Source organism: Primulina tabacum, chromosome 17 (assembly GCF_025594145.1).
Source record: "Primulina tabacum isolate GXHZ01 chromosome 17, ASM2559414v2, whole genome shotgun sequence".
Classification (NCBI taxonomy): Eukaryota; Viridiplantae; Streptophyta; class Magnoliopsida; order Lamiales; family Gesneriaceae; genus Primulina; species Primulina tabacum.
The window spans coordinates 2676839-2694038 of NC_134566.1; the positions used below are offsets into that span (position 1 = coordinate 2676839).

Genomic DNA, 17200 nt, shown 5'->3' on the forward strand with positions numbered 1-17200 from the left:
AAGTAGAACCGTGGGTAAGGGTAAGCTTATCCATTGTAACATTATTATTGATGATGTCTTCTTATTTATTGACAATTTGAAATATAACTTGATTAGCATCAGTCAATTATATAATCATAACCATTCAGTTGAATTCAGTAAACATGCTTGTAAGGTTAGGAACACAACTAGTGACATCATTATGACAGACAATAAATGTGATAATACATATAAAGTTAGTTGGAATAATCAGCCCAATAAACTAGTCTGCTTTTTCGCTTTAAATCAATCTAAGAACTGGTTATGACATAAGAGGTTGAGCCACCTGAACTTCAAAACCATTGCACAACCGAGTAACCACGAACTGGTAACTGGTCTGCCAAAAATTGAGTCTTCAAAAGATAAAATTTGTTTAGCTTTAAGTTTGGGAAGTGATAAGTGCAAGAATTGCACTTAATTTATATGAGAATCCATTTGAATTATGTTAGTTCAGACAGAATTATGCTTGGTATTTGTTGTTTTTTGTGTCGTGCAGGAGATAAACGACTATAGATGATTGATGGCGATTAGGGGCATTTTTGGATGTTGAACTATTGATAAACTTGAGCCACAGCACTAAGGAACAGTGCCGCAGCGCCAAGATGGCCGAAGCCTAAGCACCTAGGTGCTGTGAAGTAGCGCCGCTGCGGCTGGATCACCGAGCAACAAGCGCCTAGACACTACACCATTAGCGTCGCGACACTAACTCTCGAACCAGCGGGCGCCTAGGTGTTGCCCAAGCAGTGCCAGGACGCTAGTGCCGACGTGAATCAACAAATGGGCTTCAACTCACGGACCTTGACGAAATATAAAAAAAGGAATAGGGTTTCAAATGAGGGCAGCCGTTTTGTAGAAAAAAAAACGTGAGAGACGAGAGCACACGCTTGGAGACAATCTGGAGCACAATAATTGATCGCAACGACGAAAAAAGACGAATCTGGGGACACAGACGCCACTTCTGATTTGCTATTTAATCTTTCGCCTTTTTTATTTCTTTTGTTGTGATATCTAAACTTTCAATCATGCGTTGTTTTTGTTTAGATTTCTTTATGAACTAACTTTTCCATTCTAGAGGATGACGTAGCTTTGTTGACATGATAATTTTGACTCAGTTGTTTATATGATTGAATTATCTTTGGTTTAATTGTGTTTTCTAGTTCTTATTGCTTTCAATTTATTCGCCATAAATTGTTTGTTATCTGATTAATTCTACAACTCGAGAGAGGGACTAGAATTATGGATCATTAGAGACACATTGTAAAATGTTTATATTGTTCGGAAGGCGTATAACTGTAGTGAGACCTAGTTAAGATCATTGTTTGCATATATCATTTGAACTTAGATTCTTATTAGGAATGTTTGAATTGAAGTCTGAATGATACACTTTTTTTCCACTTGGGAAAAGGGGAAGAAAATAATTAAGTGGTTTTGGCCATTAAATGACTAGAATTCATAAATATAAATGCAACCGAGAATAGTTATCGTGGAAACTAAGTGAAATAACTTCTCTAAATATTTTATCTTATTGATATTTTCTCAATTCGGTGATTAGATTAATATTTATCTACAATTAATTCATTTTCAGTAAACCAAACATTTTATTGATTCTTTTGAATAAAGTCGTGAATATTTTAATTACAAGCACTGATATATTTTTATATATACACTCCTTGTGAGAACAATATTTTACTCTCTTATATTAAAACTTGACAACCGTGCGCTTGCGAGCGAAAAATACGCAACAGGAAGCAAGTTAGAATATCTTTCAAAAAGAAAGGAAGTAAATTTTCAACCTGATTCTTAGAACTGATACATATGGACTTGTTTGATCCAATAGCAATCATGAGCTTAGGGAGAATGAAATACACATTATTGATTGTTGATTACTTCTCAAGATTTACTTGGGTAAACTTTCTTAAATCTAAAGTTCAAACTGCTTCACAACTCATAAAACTTTTCAAAAGACTTTTAAATAAGAGATCAGTTAGGATTGAAAAAATAAAATCTGATCGAAGAACTGAATTTTTCAATCAAACTCTATCTCAATTTCTTGAAAATTTGGGAATCAGATATGAGTTCTCAGATGCAAGAACACCACAGCAGAATGGTGTAGCTGAACGCAGAAATCAGACTCTTAAGGAAGCAGCTAGAACTATGCTTGATGATTCTGGTATTTTTCAAATATTTTGGGCAGAAGTAGTTAACACAGAGCGTTATACTCCGAACAGATCGATGATTAATAAGAATCATTCGAAAACACTTTATGAGATCTGACATGGAAAGAAAAGTGTGGTTTCTTACTTCAAAATATTTGGGTGTAAATGTTTCATTCACAATAATGGTAAAAACTACTTAAATACGTTTGATGTTAAATCAGACGAATAATTATTTCATGGTTTTTCATTAGTTAGTAAGGCTTATAGATTATTTAATAAGCGTATTCTTAATGTTCAAGAATCAATACATGTTTTTGATGAAAATGTACTAACTGATAAGCCCACTGTCCCAGTTGAGCTAACTAATCGCTTAACAGATATCAGTTTGGAGGATGATAGTGAAGATGAAGTTCACGCTCACAAATTTCCTTCAACCATCAAAATCCGAAGTGGTAGATCAACCAGTTGGACATGACGCAATTTCTGGTGATCAGTTGAAGAACACCAAGATAATATTTAAGCACAAACTGAAGTCATTCCAACTGAAGCAGAAGAAACTGGTCAGTTACAAATTGAACCAGTTGCCCAAAGAAGTTTGACATATCCAACCTACAGATGAAGCAAAAATCATCCTCATGATTTGGTATTCTAGAATACACAAAATGTAATATACATAATATATAAAATACACCAAACTTACATATATTAGTCTATGATTCCCCTGCTTTAATACAAATCATTTCATGAGATTGTCTCATAAGTCAATTTCGTGAGATAAATATTCTATTTGTGTCACCCATGAAAAAGTAATACGTTTTTTGTCATAAAATATTATTTTTCATTGTTAAAATTAGTAGAGTTGACCTGTCTCACGACTCATGAATAATGATCTGTGAGACCGTCTCACAAGAGATTTACTCTCTTTTAGAATGATAAATCATATGGCCTAGCTATAATTAAGCCGGATTCATTAAAAATCGGAGAAAGGGAAGTAGTCATTCATTCTATATTCTTCTCTTCTGGGTTATAAAAGGAATATGGAAAATTATCCAAAAATTCATTTTGGTATAGAAGAACCCATTTTACAATTTTTACTAGTTATGACCCAAAATGTGAAAAATGTATATATTTTTTTCAGTTCGCGAAACAACCTTGCTAATCCATATGTTACATAAACTATTAATTCTATTTTTCCTTTTCATTCCATTTTTTTGAATAAATAGATTAAGCAAATATATAATTTGATTTTATTTGTTCAAGCATTTAATATATCTGAATAAAGATGGTTAATTGGATCCGACGGATCAAACACAACCTAAAGAAAGTAGCGAGCTTTAATTTTGATGGCTTAAAGCTCCACATACTTCAATTCCTTTGGTTGATTGTATTATATTTTATTTTAAAAATAAGGAAGGTGTGTGCTGGTTAAATTTAATTATTTTGGGAAAAACTGTTAGAATATGTATACACAGAAGCCATGGAAGAACTTCAACCTCCAGAAGTTATCATAATGAATTATTCATAGAAGAAAAAATATCTCGAATGAATTTACAGAGAGTCAAACTAATATTTATACATGATGTATTTGACACTCTAACTAACTTGACAGCTGTTGATAGCTATCAACCAACCACCAATGACCAATGTATTTAACACACCCTCTCAAGCTTGTAAGATGTTCAACATGTCAAGCTTGGATAAGAGATGATGATGTTGATCTGAACACAAAGCCTTGGTGAATATGTCGGCCGGCTGCTGTTGAGTATGGATATGAGAAGTGGTTAGTATATGAGAACGAATTTTTTCAGGCACGAAATGGCAATCTATTTCAATGTGCTTCGTGCGTTCATGATATAGCGGATTTGCGGCAATGTGAATAGCCGCCTGGTTGTCACAAAAGAGAGGAGTGGGCGAATTAAAAATCAGTCCCATGTCTGCTAAAAGACTTCGAATCCAAGTGATTTCGCATGCTGTGGTAGCCATGGAGCGATATTCAGCCTCGGCGGAGGAGCGAGAAACAGTGTTTTGCTTTTTTGTTTTCCAAGAGACCACAGAAGAGCCAAGCTTGATCACATATCCAGTTAAGGACTTCCTACTCATTGGACACGAACCCCAATCAGAGTCACAGTAAGCAGAAAGTTGTAAATCACTGGAGGCAGACAAGAAAATGCCCAAATCTGGACTACGCTTGAGATAACCAAGAACTCGAAGAGCTGCATTCATATGTGATTGCTTTGGAGTTTGCATGAATTGACTAAGAGATTGAACCGAGAAACATATGTCCGGGCGAGTAATCATGAGATAAATCAGTCGTCCGACTAAACGTTGATATGAAGTAGGATCAGGCAACAGAGGGTCAGAACCAACAGTCTTGGTGAGCTGATCATATTCAAGAGTAGTGAGTTTTAAGTGTTGTTCCATAGGAGTATGATATGGCTTGCAACCAGTCATGCCTGTATCGGATAGCAATTCCAGCACATATTTACGCTGATTCAAACAAATAACGGCCTTTGATCTGGCAACCTCAATCCCCAAGAAGTATTTTAAAGGGCCGAGATTCTTAATGTCAAGATGTGCATGCAAATATTCTTGGAGAGCAGTGATTGCAAGAGGGTCATCACCCGTGATGACAATGTCATCAACATAAAGAAGAAGTAATGTGATTGAACTAGCTTGTCTCTTGTAAAATAAAGAGTGATCATGAAGAGACTGTAAGTAACCAGCATGCTGCATAATGTGACAGAATTTTAAATTCCATTGGCGCGAGGCCTGCTTCAATCCATATAAGGATTTAAGAAGTTTGCAAGCATGATTGGGTTGTTGTCTTTCGAACCCTTGAGGAATAGACATGTAGATCTCCTCATGTAAATCACCTTGAAGGAAGGTGTTGGTGACATCCATTTGGTGTAAGGACCAATTCCTTGCTGCAGCCACAGCTAAGACACATCGAACGGTAATTATCTTTGCAACCGGTAAGAATGTGTCAAGATAGTCAATGCCATATTGTTGGGTGTATCCTTTTGCTACAAGACGGGCTTTGAATCTGTCAATGCTGCCATCGGCATTGTGCTTGATTTTGTATACCCATTTGCAACCTATGGTCTTTTTTCCTGGAGGCAGAGGAACAATTACCCAAGTGTGGTTAGCTTCAAGAGCAGAAATCTCAGCTTCCATGGCTGCATGCCATTCAGGATCAGAGGCTGCGGCAGAGTAACTAGTGGGTGATGTTGCTTGAGAGATACAAGCCAAGAAGGACCGGTGTGAGGATGTTATATGGTTGTAAGATATATGATCAAGAAGACTATGTGGTGTAGAGGAAATGTTGGAGCATACATAGTCTTTAGTCCATTGGGGAGGACGATGTGATCTGGGAGGTCTGGTAGAGGTAGAAGCTGGAGATACTTCCATCGTGGGAGTAGGTGTAGGAATAGAACTTAGGGGAACAAGGTCGAGGGAAGGAAAATCATCAGTATCTAATGTTGAGGGTGAGGGAAAAGGGGTGGAATCACGATTGTGGGAGGAAAAAGGGAAGATGTCTTCATGAAAGACAACATCCCGAGAGACAATGAATTCTTGATTGGTCAAGTCAAGAAGTTTGAAACCTTTCTGATTTGCAGGATAACCAAGAAAAACATATGGTTTAGCTCGAACATCAAATTTGTGACTAGGTTTGAGATTGGATGCATAGCATAGGCAGCCAAAAACCTTTAAATGCGAGTAGTTAGGCGGTTTATTGAACAAACATTCAAATGGAGTTTTGTTGGAAAGTAGAGGAGTTGGTGTTCTATTAATCAAATAAGCTGCGTGGAGAACACATTCACCCCAATATGAATCAGGAATTGAACCCTGGAATTTTATGGCTCGAGCAATATTAAGTATGTGTCTGTGCTTACGTTCGACTAAACCATTTTGCTGTGGAGTGTAAGGGCAAGAACTTTGATGAATTATGCCCATGGAAGAGAAATACGTTCGGCATTCAGTACTGAAGAATTCATGAGCATTTTCAGTTCGAATGTATTTTATGGGTTTATCGAAATGATTCAAAGCAAAGGCAAAGAATTGTTTAAGTATGTGCAAGGTATCTGATTTGAAATGCATAAGAAAAACCCAAGTGCTCCTTGAAAAATCATCCACCACAGTAAGGAAGTACTTGAAACCATCATGGGTTTGATGTCTATAGGGACCCCATATATCGATATGTAAAAGATGAAAGGCATGAGGAGATGGAGAGCTAGCTTTTCTGGGAAATACATTTCTGGTTTGTTTAGACATAGGGCATATTGTGCAATGATGTATAAGAGATTTTTGTTTAATAAAGGGTAAGAATTGTAAACGAGACACTGACAAGTGACCAAATCTTTTATGCCATATATCTATATCAAAGTCATTACAATGGGAAAGGTTACAAGTATTTGAAGAAGGGATTGTTGTAGCAGATTTGTGTTTGTTGGATGGGGTAGATGAAGAAGACACCACGGCAGGAAAAAACTGGTGAAGATAGTATAATCCATGCTTTTGTCTACCAATCCCCATGATCCTCCCAGTCAAAAGGTCCTGAAAAAGACAAAAATGTGGATTAGAAACTAATGGAACATCGATGGTCTTTGGTGAATTGGGAAATAGATAAGAGATTGAAGTCGAAATCTGGTACATGTAGGACACGATGTAATGTACAAGAAGGGGCAATATGAATAGAACCAATGGATAAAACTTGAGTAGTGTTACCATTTGGCAGCCTAACAGATCCAGCAGCGGAGTCACACGGTTGCGAGTTTTTCATGCCACTAGAAGAACCTGTAATGTGAGCATTTGCTCCACTGTCTAAAATCCATTCATTAGCATCATTGACAGTCATCAAACTTGTAAAATTACCTGCAAGATTCGTTGAAACTTCGCTGTCCTCTCGTGATATAGGAACTGAGTTTTGATCCAGGAGTTTCAATATTTGCTGGTACTGAATATCAGTAAAATGTCGAGGCATTGCATTATCCAATCGTGTTTCCTTCTGTGGAGAAGGAGGCTGGAAGATTGGCTTTTCAAAGGAAGAATGAACAGAAACCTTGGGAGAGGAATGATACTGCTTGAATCCTCTTGTTTGAGGAAATCGTTTATGTAGTTTGTGGCCCAGAGGGTAACCAATCAAACGAAAACAATTCTCCTTGGCATGACCTAGTATATTGCAATTTTCACATTTTATTGAATCATGTTTCTTAGTAGATGAAGAGTAAAACACGGCTGTTGGAATATCAACTACGGGCTGAGAAGATAGCACATGGAGAGTCGATTCTTCATGGCTAATAATCGAGTAAGCTTGATTGACAGAGGGCAATGGATTTATCATGAGGATTTGACTCCTAATGTGCCCATAACTATCATTTAATCCCATCAAAAATTGAAGGAGACGCATTTGTTGATCGTGATCGATGTACGCTTTAGCACTTGCACACTCACAAGAGGGAAGTGTTACCAAGGATGCAAACTCGTCCCATAGTCGCTTGAGCGTTGAAAAATATACAGAGACAGAGGAAGATCCTTGAGTGAGATGAGAAATGTCACGGTGAATAGAGAATATTCGAGATCCACAAATTTTATCAAATCGTTCCTTCAAATCTCCCCAAACTTTGGAGGCGTCAGTGCAGTAGATAATACCACTAAAGATCTCTTTGGAAACAGAGTTCATAATCCAGGAAAGAACAATTGCGTTGCACCGCTCCCATTGATGTAGAGTCGGGTGTGCAATTGTTGGACGAATGTATGATCCATTGATGAAACCTAATTTGTTCTTCGCTTGCAGAGAAATCAACATTGCTCGACTCCAGACATTGTAATTCTCCGTGCCAATGAGTGGATCCTGAACCAGAGAGATCCCCGGAGCATCCGAGGGATGTAGATAAAGCGGATCACTAAATCCAAATGTGGCAGCGTGATTCGCCATGAAGATCGAAGATCGATATGCAGTTAGATGCGGAAGCAATGCTCTGATACCATGTTAGAATATGTATACACAGAAGCCATGGAAGAACTTCAACCTCCAGAATTTATCAGAATGAATTATTCATAGAAGAAAAAATATCTCGAATGAATTTACAGAGAGTCAAACTAATATTTATACATGATGTATTTGACACTCTAACTAACTTGACAGCTGTTGATAGCTATGTATTTAACAAAAACTTTATATTTATTCAACAAAATTGATTTTTCATTTGTCAATATGGACCGAAAATTCATTCCACAATGGTATGCTAAGTTAGCAAGAAATTCAAACATCGATCGATATTTAAAAAAATTTAAATTAAAGCCTCATTTCTCTTACATTGAAAGGGACTTGTTGTAGTAGAATAGTAATTAAAAAAGAAAAAAGAAAAAGAAAAAAAGAAAGGATTTCAGTTGATATGATCTCTTTGGTCGAGGAAGGGAAACCGTGAGCAAGTACTGCATGGAAGTTCGTGGGCTTGGGCTTAGATTACAAGAAGCAATATTAGAAGATTTGGGCCTCGACAAAGACTACATCCACAACAGTTTAGGGGAACAGGGCCAGCATATGACCATCAATCACTACCCACGCCCGCAATGCCCAGAGCCCGAACTCACTTATGGGCTTCCGGCCCATACGAATCCAAATACCCTCACCATCCTTCTTCAGGAAATGAACGTCACAGGCCTACAGCTGCTCAAAGATGGAAAATGGCTCACCGTCAGACCTTCCCCAAATGCATTTGTGGCCAACATTGGGGATCAGTTGCTGGTAATACATATAGAAAATATATCCATCTATTTGCTGCTCAACTTAATTCTTATTGGATTGGATTGCAGATCTTACATTTTACACTATTAGGTTTGTATTTATCTTACATTTTAAAAGGGTCAAATGTAAGAAAAATACAAACATGAAATTAGTAGATATAATGTTAGAAGATATCATATTTATTTGTTAGCTTTCAAAAACTTCAACGAAGATATATAATATTTAAATATAGTTAATTTTTTTTTTTTTTTTGTTATTATGACAAACATCATGGAAGTAGATGCAATTTTTTATTAGCAATTTTATATATATGCAAACATGTGTAATTGCTTAAAATCAATACTTGACGTTGTGAACTGTCCAATTACCTGATTTCGTTAAAAATAATAATAATAATCTGAATTTTTAGTTCTAATATTAACTTTTTGTGACTTTGATCGCATATATTATTAAATTTCAGTTTTAGTGTTGTATTTTGCATTTTTTGAAAATTTTAATCATTTTTATCATAAGTATTGACGTAGAATTGTACACGTCAACATCAGGCCCACATTATAATCACATCGAAAAAAGACTAAAATTTATCAAAAAAGAAAAACAAATATATTTAACTTAAAAAAATGTATACTATTTTCAAATTATTATATAATAAATGATATAAAAATTTATTATAAAAAACCATTTTTGGTTTTTTATAATTTTAAATATAAAATGGTTTTTTATAATTTTAAATATAATCTCTACATATTCTAAAAATATTTAAAATACATGCATGCACGTAAGCAAAAGGCAGTATATATTATTAAAAGCACTCCTGTAATTTTGACACCAGACAACAAATAATTTAAAAAGTACTCTTTCTACAATTCTGATACCAAAAATTCAAATATTGACATGTAAAGCTTTTGATCTAAAAATACTTCGGACTTTTTTTTCAATCCGTAAATCAAAATTGTGATACTTGAAAATAGAATCCACAATACATTGGACATATCTATTACTATTATTATGAATATGGATAATAGATAGCACAAACAAATTTGGTGTCATGGTCAAATTAATTATGAAAAATACAAACTCGTAACGCGTACGTCGATACATTATATAAGAGAAAATATGTTCTGACATAATCAAAAGGATTTAAAAAAGAAAAATGAAAAGAAACACCTAAGTCTTCAATCATAGCATCATTTTAACTTTTATAAGATGCAGAAACACTATATAATAGAAGGAAACATCAAGAATCTTAAATCAAACGCAGAACTATCATATTAAAATGTTCTCTTAAAAACTGGCATGTTCTGAGTTTGAAGCTCAAATGCAAATTCAAGGGTAATCGCCCATGAAACGCGATTAATCCATGCCGTAAAATATGTACAATTAAATTATTAAGTATCCTTAGTTTGCGGGAAAAGTTGCTTTTTCCCAATCTAAATTCCCCATTGCCCATTAAAAACAAGGTCAGAAGATCACATTAAGAAGGAATCCAAGATTCATACCTGCATTTGTCAAAGCCCATATAAATAGATATAATAAAGGACCAGAAACTTCAAGTCTCCTTATTCCCTACTCTAGTTATGCTCAAGGATTGGTTGTCCTTTCATATCTTTCCACCTTAACACGCTTTGATGATGGCGAATCAGCTGCACCAGCATCTTCTTCCTCGAGATTTTCAAGAACTGTAGTTTCTGATGCAATTTGCTTCTCTATTGCCAACTGAGAAGTTTTTTCAGATGCTGTGGCAACATTATTTAGCTTGGTTTTGCTACTATGGGATTCAACTTCAAAATTATTATTTGCAAGAGAATTTTGGCACGCTTCAGCCGATTCTTTTAAAGGGTTCTCACTGGTGACTGAAGCCCCTTTCATCAAGTCCATGCCTGACTTGCACTGCTTCTCAAACATCATCTGAAGATATCGTCCTTGCTCTTCTATTCGAAGTTGTAAATTTCTTTGAATCTGCAAAAGAATAATTAGGCATCAGTGTCTTAGATACACTGCCTTTTGATTACCATAAGTGGCTAGAGCAGACGTCGAAACTTATTTCCTAGTTCTGAAATTTTTCAATGAAGCACAAATCTATACCTCGAGTTGTTCATGAAGTCGTTTTTGGACTTCCATTTGCAATCGTAATGCTTCTGTGAGCTCAATACCTCTACTCCAAACAAGAAAAAAAATGTGATGGTAAGAAAGTTACCACGAAAGAAATAAATGCGGGGACACAATTTTTCCGGATGTTGGCTTAATTTTTTATACTTCACATTTTTTATCTAGCTGAAGCAACAATGTTCTTTTAAATTGCCCTTACATGTTGCCTTAAATAAAAATACCAATTGCCAACATGATCGAGAATAATTCTGCAAGCTATGCACAAGAGAGAACCGTAGGTTGATAGAAATGATGTCAGAACAGTAAACCAACGATATGATCCAAATCATTAACATCCTCCATTCACTTCAGACATTCTATTCTAGCCAAAGATTTCATTCTTTTCAGACTTCTCATCATGCTCTGGATTCTAACGACAATCCTGGTTTCAAGGCCGACCTAACAATCACCACACTTCTTCCTTGCACAAATTCCTAGAGTGATTAACATGATTCCCACGATTCAAAAGAATATTTATAGTGCAAATAAAGCTAGGATTAAAATTGAAAATATCAAAAGAAAGTCGCAGAAATGGTGGTCATGGGTACTAAAGAAACAAAGGGATATGACTTTTCAGAAACTTTGTCACAGATACACTAAGCTCCCATTCAAGCTACCATACTCTGCCCAATTTAATTGTAATCTGGGTAGAATTAGCCATTGTCAACCCTCCATTAATAAAAAAATTTAATGGAAGTGAGAGACAAACAAGCATTCAAAACACAGTAAAGTCGTCATTCACCAGAAGAATTTTACAAAGATCCATCAAACTTACGTTTTTAAATCCAGGGACGAGATTTCTTCAATGGTGGTCAATCTTTTCTCTGCTTCTGCAAACAGAAAAAAATGCATTATAAAGATATGACAAAAAAGTACATTATGTAGGGTGACTTCACAGCATGTATAGTTAAGAGGAGCATAGCATCAACGAAAGGATAGAACACGAGTACTTGTTGTCATTACAAAGTGAACTAGATCAAGGTGATGATACAGAATATTCGGCAAAGATGTACCAATCAGAAAAAATCTTATCAAGAATCATCATGACTAAAATAAACTTGTAGATTTGCAACCTTCCGCTGGTGAGGAGAAAGAATGTGTAGATAGGATAATATAGTAAATGAAACAAGAAAGTACATAAACCAGCTCAAGAACTATTGGAATTTTGGATCCTAACAATTAAACATTAAAAAGGCTGAATTTTAGAAATCCAACAACAAATGGAATACCAGTGAACTAAAGATATATACCACAGATCATAGTTGTCGAAAGCGCGAGGCGCAAAAAAGCGCTCAAGTGTCTTGGGGCTTCAAGCGCAAAGCGCAAAACGAAGCGCACGCTTTACGGAAAAAAGCGCAATAAACAAAATATTATCAAAAAATCAAAATAAAATAAAAAGTCATATTTTATCAGCATTAATACAGGGTTGCAAAAAAGAATCAATGCAAAAAGAATTCCCACTCCAAAAGTTGATACAGGGTTTACCAATTTTTGGTTAGCAAATGAGAAGTGAACAAGGCGGAGGCGGCGGCACGGCCGGAGCGGCGGCGACGGCGGCGGCCAGAGCGGCGGCGGTGGCAGAGGCAGAGAAGAGACGCACGCAGAGATGCAGCAGCACACGACTTCAGAATTGTTAAGCAACGATATAGATTTTAATTATGGACTTGTGCTGGGTTTAATTTTTATTCTGGACTTGGGCTAAACCTGGAATTGGGCTAAACATGGAATTGGGCAGATTTTAAAATAACAATTGTGCAGAAGTGCACAAGCCATCGCTCCAACATCCTAACAAAAGCGCCCAGAAGCGTGCGCTTCATCAATCTGATGGGCTTCGGATCAATCCGAAGCGCTTCCAAGCCGCCTCGCCTCGCCTTGCCTTGCGCTTAAGCGAGCGAAGCGAGCGCTTTTTACAACTATGCCACAGATGCACACATGCTGAGATAAGGGTAGACCTGATCACAGTTCGGGTTTGACCCGGACCCGAACCGGACTCGGCAAGTGGTTAACGGGCCGGTTAATCAGGTCAACGGGTTTGACCCGGCGCATGACCGTCCATATGCAGGCCGGTAATGGTTTTCGGATCTAAAACCCGTCGAGCCAATGGGTTGGTAATATTTTTTTTAAAAATAAAACGGATGAATGTCTAATTCCGCATCGGTAGCTGAGATTTAGGAATTTAAATTGATGAAGCACGTGCAGGAAAATTTAAAAAATGCACGCAATTACAATATTATTTTGCTATAATAAAAGAAGATCGACAAGAAAGACTCTGGGACATAAAAATGTAATATTGGACTTTTTTATAAGTATTATTTTATATATATATATATATATATAACTATTTCTAACATTTGGACAAAATAATTAGGATTGTTATCACTTGTCTTTTACGTGCCATTTTTTCTATTTTAATTTTTTTAATAAAAATTAAAAATGGGCTTAACCGGACCCAGACCCGATGGTTAAAAGCTCTCCGGGTCTGCATCCCGACCAGTAACCATCTATGGTTAAGGGTTGGGACCCGCAGGGTCCAACCAGGACCGGCCCGTGGCCAGGTCTAACAGGGGGAAGGGCAAAAAATCTTTAACTTGAAACCAAGACTCCGCTAAAATAAAGAGAGTGAAAAACAATTTTACTCCCAAGTCATGGATGTCATTTTACCCAAATTATCATTGCCTCACATTTCTTCTACTTATTTTCCTATTGGAACAAGATAATTGATGAAATTACTATCACAGGATGAACATAGAAATTGGACCAAAAAATTAGACAGAAACAATGTCATACCTTCTGTTGTCTCCGGTTTGTATCTTGCTGTTCGGTATTTCTGCGTTCAAGAGATCGTATTCCATTTCAAAGTTATCCAATCAATTCAGGTCTGAGAATAAGCAAGCTTGCTGATCCACATACCTGTAGGTGGCTTTTAACATGGTAAATTGTCAAACCTTCCACTTTCATCAGCTTCAGGACACCTTTGGGAGTAGCTCCTGTGATAAAAATCAGAATTCATTGGCACGAGCAATAGAATGGGCATATTATACAAGATTGCCTTCATAAGATGAAGAAGAGTAAACCTACTTTCACTTCCACCCAGCTTGTTGACTGCCTCCACGAAGCCCTCATGAAGTTCTGGTGTCCAACGCATTCGCTGCTTTGCTGAAGCAGAATTTGCAGAGGATGATGATTGAACAGCAGCATTGCAAGTATCTCCTGAAGTTGCTGGAATCTGTTGAGATGAATGGGGTTGCTGCACCGGGAAATTGGTTTCTGAAATCTGTTGTGATAGCTGCAGCAGCAGCAGCAGCAGACAAAAAACAAAGAAGAATGAATGTCACAATTATCCACTGCCTCTGTAAAATAAAAAGTAACTGATGCAAAGAGGAATAACACCAACCATAGGCTCTGGATCCGCTACACTTGCATCAGAAAGAAGTTGACTCCAATCAGATGTCAAAGCATCATTGTCGGTGATAAGCTGATCAGCCCAATCAGGCCAATCATTTGGTTTGTCAAGATCCTCAGATAGAATCACGATGCCATTGTTGTTACTACTATTAAGATGGTTATTCGGGATAGTCGAACTTAATGGAAAATCAAGAAAATCAGGCAGTGAATCCGTACACCAAGACCCATTGCTTTCTCTGCGGTGATTCGACGAAGCAGATTTAAATACTCCGGAATCAACAGAACGTGTCAATGAAACTGATGTCCCACTATCTATTGATTGAGAAACAAAATGAGACCGGGGATGTTGTTCTTGTAGTTGGACCGATGAAAAATGAAGATCACTAGAAAATCCTGAAGATGAAGAAAACATATGTCCAGCAACCCCGCTGTTGGAATATAGTGGGGAAATAACACCTGGACGTTGTTGTGTGAGGGGAGATGGAAGAACAGGTGAAGACAAAGACAGAGCCCCAGATGCCCCACAAATATTCATTTGTCTAGCACCCGGTCTTTGAATCGATAAAGCTGGTCTGGTTTCCATAATTGGGTTGCTTGAAAACGACAGCAATTACAATATAACCAACAGAACCAACTCAGTTTTATCTGTCACCGATTTAACCTATATGCAAGTATACCCATCAAACATACATCTTAGAGTAAAAAATCACTTTACATAAGATTCTAGTAAAAGTAAATGCAAAGCAAAATTCACCGCAATGCACATTTAATCATATCAAAAGTAGCGGTAACAAGATCTTTGCTCTCATCAAGATACAACCACTATGTGCTCTAAATTCTAAGTGGCTGCTCCTCATATGCATTTTAGTGGTTATAATATGCCAAAATGAAAACCTAAAATTGAAGTTGTGTGGTCTAGACATGGGAATATCAAAATGAGAGCTTTCGCTGCTCGAGTTTTGTAGATAACTTGGTCATTAAATATCCAATGCAAATCATTGGATAAAATCTACACACGTTTTTTTTTGTGTTTTTACCACATATCATGGGTGTGAAATTTTCCCTCAGTCCCAGAACATTCTATTTAAAACTAAAATCTGCATACGTTTTTTTGTGTGTTTTACCATAGTTTAATGAGTGTGAAGTTTACCCTCAGTCCCAGAACATTCTATTCAAAACTACCTATAAGATATTAAAAATGGATTTATGAACTGCTTCTATCATGCAAAGGACACCCTCACAGTTAATAGTGACAAATCAAAGAACCAAATATCAGATCCATATGTCATTGTCCTGAAGTTCAAAAGGTCCACAATTTTTGTTCCCAAAGCTATTGCCGATTTTTTGTCCAGGAAATCCAGCCCTGAAAATCTCAAAGAGGAAAAACTGAAGAAATACATACCTATAAAGACACTTTGTCCAGAAGCCCTGCTTGCAAGCAAACCAACTTAAACAATATTCCTCCTCTGTTGATGACGTTCAAACAACTGGTAAAAGGCAGCTATCTCAAGGTCGTCTAAAAGATATCAAATAGCATAACTGAAGCAAGAAGCAAAACAAAGTAAGCGTGAGAATTTATGAACCTAACTGTTAACAAGCCATGGGTTGGCAGGACAGTGCCTGGACTAAAAAATTTACAAAGTTTGTAGATCGGCTTTATTACAAAACTCCTAGCTTATACAATGTTGTAGCACTGTTATGCAACAATTTTACTATGTTTGGTGAAATACAAGGCAATAAACAACAATGGCAAGTACGACAGATTAAAATTTAATTTTTTAAAATGTAGTAAAAGTTCCACTCTCCACTTTCATAAATTTCTTAGTATCTAGCGTATCAATTTTATCCTTCAGCTCAATTCATCCCTCCTTTAGAGCTCGTCCTCAAATTACATCAACTCAAAATATATCACGTAAAATCAGTTTGACAATCAAGAGAAAATTAAAACCGAAGGCCGCAAACCAAAACATATTACAAACGAACACACAAATTCTACCTACAGGACATGCACAAAAGCACTCTACTGATCCAATCATGAATATCAAAATTCAAACACAAGCTCAACGAACACAAGACCATAAAAATGATTACGATATCGACAAAGCCCGCAAATTATGCACAAAAACATATTGGAAATTCTCCAGAAAACAAATCATAGCAAAAGGAAACCAAGCAACGACCTAAAATTTTTTTTTTACCTAAATTCCCAAAAGCTAGAGCAATCGAGAATCGAATCTCTCCACTACGAATCATCGAGCAATCAACGTCTCAGCGAAAATCACACGATATCAGCCGGATAGGAATAACGCAAACGCTATCTACGCCGACGTGGTTGCGCGTGCTTTCACCTGTATGCTCGTGCGGATCTTCGGAGACGGAGACCAAAAGAATTGAATGGAGACGAGTCCTCCGCTTCGTGTATTCGATTCGGATTTGGCCTCTACGCTTTTTACTTTTCCCTCTTCAGGTGCTCGTGTACGTTACGCGCGTTGCTTGGAGCGTATCGATATTTGGCTTTTCCTTCGACACAAACGCCACATTGACTTTTCCCCCACCTTATTCTTATTTAGAGTACATTGTTATTTATTTATAAAAATTAAGATTCTTGTAATTTAGGAGTCCGCCAGAATTCGGTTAAACAGGATTCACCGAATCGAATTCATTCCGTAATTTCGTTTTGAATTTTAAAAAACTCGATTAATTCAGTTCGATTTCAATTTTAATA

The 17200-nt window shown here is 36.7% G+C and overlaps 2 protein-coding genes across 9 annotated transcripts; one reads left to right on the forward strand and one right to left on the reverse strand.

Moving 5' to 3' along the window:
• The first annotated feature begins 8613 nt into the window (after nt 1–8613).
• Nucleotides 8614–9051, forward strand: LOC142530421 (protein DOWNY MILDEW RESISTANCE 6-like). The gene is made up of 2 exons (XM_075636256.1): nt 8614–8922; nt 9040–9051. Exons 1-2 carry the CDS (start codon nt 8614–8616, stop codon nt 9049–9051), a joined length of 321 nt encoding a protein of 106 aa, XP_075492371.1.
• A 1117-nt stretch (nt 9052–10168) lies between these two features.
• On the reverse strand, nt 10169–16989 carry LOC142531971 (protein PHOSPHATE STARVATION RESPONSE 1-like). 8 transcript variants are annotated; one of them, XM_075638264.1, is made up of 9 exons: nt 16674–16989; nt 15878–15962; nt 14465–15068; nt 14149–14356; nt 13981–14057; nt 13858–13897; nt 11846–11900; nt 11008–11077; nt 10169–10881 (listed from the first exon to the last, which is right to left on the reverse strand). In XM_075638264.1, exons 3-9 carry the CDS (start codon nt 15056–15058, stop codon nt 10504–10506), a joined length of 1422 nt encoding a protein of 473 aa, XP_075494379.1. In that variant the 5' UTR covers nt 15059–15068; nt 15878–15962; nt 16674–16989; the 3' UTR covers nt 10169–10503. The 8 variants fall into 8 exon arrangements, with proteins under 8 accessions (XP_075494379.1, XP_075494378.1, XP_075494375.1 ...); XM_075638263.1 differs by having other exon boundaries at nt 15878–16014; XM_075638260.1 differs by having other exon boundaries at nt 14465–15136; nt 16674–16987.
• Nucleotides 16990–17200: the final 211 nt, after the last annotated feature.